The sequence below is a fragment of the Ipomoea triloba genome, chromosome 1, assembly GCF_003576645.1.
Source record: "Ipomoea triloba cultivar NCNSP0323 chromosome 1, ASM357664v1".
Taxonomy (NCBI): Eukaryota; Viridiplantae; Streptophyta; class Magnoliopsida; order Solanales; family Convolvulaceae; genus Ipomoea; species Ipomoea triloba.
Genome location: NC_044916.1, coordinates 3,186,437 through 3,193,368, shown reverse-complemented (window position 1 = coordinate 3,193,368; position 6,932 = coordinate 3,186,437). Strand labels below are relative to the sequence as shown.

The window sequence follows — 6,932 nt, the reverse complement described above, 5'->3', positions numbered from 1 at the left end:
ATAAATGACTTGATATTTTAGTCAAATTACTGTAATAACTTGTTTTTCAATTTGACGTGATTTCCTCAAAAAAAAAAAAAAAAAAATTGACTTGATCAACTATGTAATAGGTCAAAAGATCAAGCTGGATTATGCACGCAGGTGCACGTGGACTACAAAATATATTTAAAACCCCAACCAGATGCACATCACTTAATTAAATATTGAAAATGAAGATTAAAGCTAGCTTTTAGTGGAATCCATAATTAAAGCATATGATGTGTTCGGTCTCAACTAAAGCTTAAACTGATATGATCATTTTCTTATGACAAGTGAAATTTACAACCATTGCTCGAGAATATGTATAGGAGATAAACCTTGGAATAGAATGTAAACATGGCTCTTATGCGACAGGCTCAATCAAGAAGGTACTAGCAAGAATCGAACTCATGATGATTTTCTAGTATGCGAATCATACTCTACTCACTTAGTCAATCCTTTCGGGACAATCATATCCTATCAAAAAATATAAAAGTGATACAACATTGAGCTATGTGTTCTCTGTGAATTAAAAGTTTAATTAATTATTACACTCTATATTTATTATTTATATATATATAGTGTATGCTCCACACCCATAAACATAACTGAAGAGATTGAATGGAACACAAAGAATCATATATATATATATGCATAAATGTTACAAGATAATGTATAGTTGATGGAGAATGAAATTAAAAACACAAATGATTAAATGTCAAAGTGTAGATGAAGGTGATGATTTAGCTAGTGTGATGATCTATCTGGTGCAAATAGCCACAATCTTGATTTGTTCATCAAATCTGGGCTCAACCTAAACATGAGAACACAAAACTCCATCTTATTCAAACAGCCATCGCCGTCCATGTCCCCTTCCTTCAACATGCACCGCACCTCCTCGTCGCTCATGGCCGGCAGCCCCAGCAGCGCCGACGACTTCTTCTTCAAGCTCTCGAACGTGATAACGCCCTTCTCCTCCTCCGCCAGCAGCCGGAACCCGTCACAGAGCTCCTTCATAAACCCCTCCGTCCCCAGACTCTCCACCATCGCCGGAAACAAGTCCTCAAACACCACCTCGCCGCACCCCACTCCCGCCATCTCAACAACCTGGAACTGACAGGGCAACTCGCGATTTACCTTTTCCAGCGACTCTTGAACAGGGATTGACAGGACAACTCGCGATTTACCTTTTTCGGTGACTCTTGAACAGGAATTTTGAAAGTTTAAAATTAATCTGGCGTAAGCTGAGAAACAAAACGACCAGAGAGAAATAAAGATGATGAGATATGGAGGATGGGAGATGGAGATCCAATTAATATAAATGGCGTTGATCTGATAGATGAGATGTGAATGTATAGCTAGTTTTTTGCTGGCAATTCAAATACGTGGCCGCAGCGTATACACGGGAAGAGAGGGTGGTGGTGCGGTGTTCTTTCGTGGAAGTTGCAGGGGAACTTATTAAAGGCCGGCGGCCGTTACTCTCACCGTACCATATCTATTATTCTGCAACAACAAATATGATACTATAGTTTCCTAGAAGCAAACTATTTAGATTGATTCCTAGCTAGCTTAGCCCATTTGATCATTTACCAGATCCATGTATCCCTCTGCAAGGAAGATTCCTGGACTCTAAACAATAATTCTTTCCTTGCACATAATAATTAATAAAAATAATATAATGCGTATAACGTAAGATAAATACTAGGTCAACCCTAAGAAATTTGGTCGAAATGAAGAACCTATGTTCATATTTGTTTCCTGGAAATTCAACAGATTATTACCTCCATAAATTTCGGGGAGCGCCTAGGCAAGAATTATTTTATTATTTTATTTTATTTTTTAAAATATGTTTAAGTTTTTTAATTTTTAAAGACTAATAATTATAAACTATATAATACATTAATAGTTAATACTAAAATATTAAATATTAACCTTAAAATGTCTATAGTTTATACAATTTAGGTTTATTTCGCTCAAAACGATGTTGTTTTGAGTGACATAACCCGTTAAAAAAAAAAAAAAAAAAAGAACAATACCTAATCGACCGACTAGACGGCCTAGTTGGCGCCTAGGAGACTTAGGCGGTCAACGTCTAAGCGGCCTATACCTAGTCGGTCACCTAGCCGGCTAGACCACCATTTAAGGTGATACATTATGCAGTCAACCGGCACATAATGCGTAAGCGAGATTTTTACAACATTGATAAATTTAAAATATAGTTAATACTTCGATCAATTATAATGAATTTTTCAAAACTAAACTTTATGATGTGAAATTGGGTCAAATAATAAATTACCCCTTACTAGTCAAGTTGCAATTTAATTAAAACCCTTTGTACCATAACATAATCTCGAAAAAATGATTCTTTATTTGGTCATAATTTATGTGAAAGCGATAGATAATACAACAATTTTATATTATAATATATGATAATTTATCATAGCCTTATTCAACGAGGTCCTTTAATTTTATAGCTGGAAGTGGTTGGCGATAGCTATTGATATGATGATGCTTTTTTGCTTGACTAGCTACTAGGTGGGTGACATTTTTTCACACCGTTTTGGCTGGATGGTTAGGTTAAATGAGACGATAATGGAATTTGGTTGTAAAAGGCTAAGTTTCTTACCTGTGTGTTGTACTCATTTTCTAGGGTCAAGGTAACGATGAGAACTAAATGTATCGTATTGAATGAGATTTGGTAGATACATATTACAGGGATATATATAATGAGAGAATTTCAGGAGATTAGAAATAGGAAAATCACAAGAAGCCTAAAATAAGAGTCATAATCTAACTCAAATACATAGTGTCCTAATACTAACCATATCCTTCAATTCTTTGGCTCAAAAGTGCACTCTGAATTAAACACACTTTATAACTGGCTTAGCAAAGAGCGACAATAAGATAATCTTAGCAACGCTGCCTATAGCTAACCTTGCAAGAAGTCGAACTTAGAATTTTGTGTTTATCAAATTGTTTAACAAACTTAGTGTCTTATTTTAGTATGAGATTATATTGCCCCCTCGTTTAACTATTACGCTATATTATTTTTAATCTATGTACAATGTATTTATTTAACTAGCAGAACATAATACTTGAATGAGAACATATTGGCCATTATAGTTTGCATTTTTGGTTAATTTTGCACTATCTTAATTTTATATATAACCAATATTTTTATTATAAATCCAATTAACTCTGTATAATGTTTTTTTTTAAATCTGAAAATAGAGGAATTTGGAAAGAAATTTTTTTTTTTTAAAAGAAGAGTAAAATACTCCAAATCTGTTGGGCCATATTCATTAAGTCATTAGATCAATAAATGATGATTATTTGGGATTCAATGTAAACCCAAACCCAAAGCGCAGCATCTATAAACTGGCAAATTAAATTATTGTGTGGAACTTTGACGTAAAAAAAAAAAAAAAAAAGTTGTGCTCTGCGGATTTATGTGTTAGAATAATGAACTTTTAGGATAAGATAATGCATTTTATGAGTTAGAATAATATATTTTATGTGCTTTTAGATCATGGTCCACACAGCTATGTGTGTCACGGTCCACGCAATAATGATTGCTCTAAACTCGTTATTATATACTTCATTTGTCTCATTTTACTTGTCATACTTACTATTCATTGGTCAAACCAATTTTGTCATACTTCATCTGTCTCATTTTATGTCTCATTTAAATTTGATTTTTTGTGTTTAATAGTACTTTTAGTGTAGTTTCTAAATATATAAATTTTGTATATTAATACTAAACTTAATATTATGAAAATTTGGATTAAAAATAACTTCACTCAGGCCTCGTTAACCGAACCAGACACATACAATGGGACGGAGGAAGTAATATATAATATATTCTATTAAATGATGATCCTTTTGGGTCTCACAAATTTGATTTGCGGTAACTCTAGACGGAATTGTACTTAAACAACTAATGTAGTTTATCAAGAAGTTTTTTAAAAATTTATTTTACATTTCTAATAAAATATTAGTTGTTTTAAATAATTACGGATCTGCCAAAGACCTTGTGGTCTAATGGCACCCGGTTGCACCCCACATGAGAGGGGGTGAGTTTGAGTCTAAACAGATACTACATTGTAATAGAGTCAATAGTACAAAAAAAATAATTACGTGCTTTTGGTTGAGAAAGTAGGTATGAACAGTCCTACGATAGTGTAAATACTCTCGGGTATTCGTATTTGTATATGTGATTGGTTACTTTACGGTACAGTTGCTCACCACGTGTTATTCATGCTCTGGGTGGGGCCAACTTGTACACCACCGGAGAGGTGTCCACGTACGATTAGCCAATAACTATCTGGCTCATAAAGAAAGCTTCGGGCTTATAAAGAAAGCTTATTATATATAAAGGGAACAATCATTAGGTGGCATGGGGTGATGAGATTATCAGAAATTCATTAATGGAACAATCATCAGGTGGGGTTGATGAGATTATCCGAAATTCATTAATGGAACAATCAGCAGGTGGGGTTGATGAGATTATCCAAAATTCATTAATTCCAATACAACAATTGAATGTAACAGAGGGAACAATCATCAGGTGGGGGGTTGATGAGATTATCAGAAATTCATTAATTCCAATACAATTGAATGTAACAGAGAGAACAATCATCAGGTGGGATTAGGGTTGGTTAGTACTTTCCCGAGGTCGGATCAAGTTGATAACGTATCCATAACGCATAGTTATTCGGATCTGATCAAGTCCTTAGTACACACAAGTCGCATACTAGGGTATATTCCCTATCATCCTATATTCATAATTTTATTAAATCACATCAACATAATAAATGCCCAAAGCTCATATCATCATCTTAAATTTTATTTTTATTTTTTATAAGTGTTAAAAACATATTATAATTTAAAAGTTTTAAATCTTTACGTCCGTGCATCACACAAGTGACATACTAATTTTATTAAATTTTCAAGAATTAGTGGACTGTGGTGTAGTTTTGGAGGAAATGTGGCTAATGTGGAGGAGAGAGGTAGTGGAGAGAGAAAAAATCCTCATGCAAGGAGATAGTTTTTTCTCATAAAAGTGAGTCCCACCATGTATAATTAAAGCTTGCATGTGGTCACATGCGGAGCACCATATTGCCCAGACAGTGCACGTGCTCATTGGACGCGTTAATCAGATATTTTTTTTGTTTTTCATATTTCTTTTATTTTTGTTTTTTCTTCTTCTCTTTTCCTCTTCTTTCTCTTGATTGACACATCAAAACCAAAAAAAAAAAAAAAAAAAAAAAAAAAATCACCACGGGAATGAGGATGCTCTAAAGATAGTCTTTTTTTTTTTTGAATGATCTTCCTCAACCTATTGAAGCACAAGGCTCGAACCCACCACCTCCCATATAAAGAGAAAGGTTTGATGTCACTGGACCACAAGGCCCTTGGCAAAGATAGTCTAATATAACATTTTGAATATATATATATAATGTCGGTCCAGTCTACCTTTTTGTCAGGTGTAATATTCTTATATTCCTAGTAACTGAGTGTGGGTAAAAGAGTTCACACGTGGGGCATCCTTTTCAGTTTCCTTAAAAGGCAAGCAATTTTCTAATAATTTTTGTATTTTTGACGTCATGTTTTTGTTTTCTCACCTCACCAAACATACGAGATTAATGAGAACGTGTTTCACGATAGTTTGACTGCGATGGCGGCGAGTTGACTGCTGGTGTAAAAATGTATGTCGCGTCGACGGGACAAAAGGTGATCTCCTGAATCCCAGGTTCCAAGTTTCGGCTGATATAATGATGCTCTTTCAATTTAAAACATTATCCTCAATTTTTTCTTTTAAGAAAATTTGTAATTATTATTTAAAAATATGCTTCGAGGAAATTCTGCACCTGAAAATTTTATATAATAAATTTGATCAAAAAATATTTACAATAATTAAACTCGCAATCTTTAAAGTAAGGAACATAAAGTGAATTAAAAAGAAAAAAAATTTAAAAATAGTCTATTTACGCGCCCAACTGGTGCGTGCATGGTAAGTGCGCAAAAAATAAAAAACAACATTTACAGGTATAAAAATTCCACAAAAATCGTATCTCTCATTAATTAAAAAATCATAAGTAATTTTTTCTTCTTTAAAAATTGAGTAAAAACCATTTATGGAGATGCTCTTTTGCTCCATGCAATTACACTCCTTTCATTATTTCATCAGTTCTGTATCTGAATTCATTAATTGCCTTAATTATGTCTAGTGTCAGTTGACATTAATACTATCAATATAAACATGATATATTAATAAATTTATAATGTAAACATTCATAAAGTGATGATGCTTAATTTCGATTAAGTAGTGTGGTTAATCGATATTTTTAAACTAAATTAATTGTTAATTAAATTTTGTGAGGACTAAAAACTGTTAACCAAATAAAAAAAAAGTTCAGTTATGAACTCGATCATTAACCTTCTTATTTTGTTTCATCACTTTGGTTTTAATCAAAATTTGCACACCCCTACGTAAGAATGAACAATTATTATACCATCCATGAACCATATAATAGTTCACCTTGCATTGTAGACTTTCGTTCAAAAATTATGTGTCTTGAGTTAATATATTATGTGTCTTCAGTAATAAATTATGTGTCTGTAAATAAATTGAAAACATATAGTTTGATAACTATTTAATTAATAACTATAAACACATAATATGTTAACTGCATATTATGTATGCAGTTAATATATTATGTGCATGCAGTATTGCAGTTAAATTTCCATAAAAGATTATAATTTGTAAAATGTTTTTCTTAATCACACAAATTTCTTTAAAAAATAATGGCCGTGTATCTCCCACCAACTTATAAATAATAAGGTAATTGAATTCAACTATATGAACATATAATTCATTAGTAGACCATAATTACAAATTAGAATATATATAA

The 6,932-nt window shown here is 32.6% G+C and overlaps 1 protein-coding gene across 1 annotated transcript; it reads right to left on the bottom strand.

Annotated features, from left to right (window-relative positions):
• Positions 1-635: 635 nt before the first annotated feature.
• Positions 636-1,512, bottom strand: LOC116021670 (calcium-binding protein KRP1-like). Its single transcript, XM_031262170.1, has one exon. The coding sequence runs from the start codon at positions 1,114-1,116 to the stop codon at positions 766-768; it is 351 nt and encodes a 116-aa protein (XP_031118030.1). The 5' UTR covers positions 1,117-1,512; the 3' UTR covers positions 636-765.
• Positions 1,513-6,932: the final 5,420 nt, after the last annotated feature.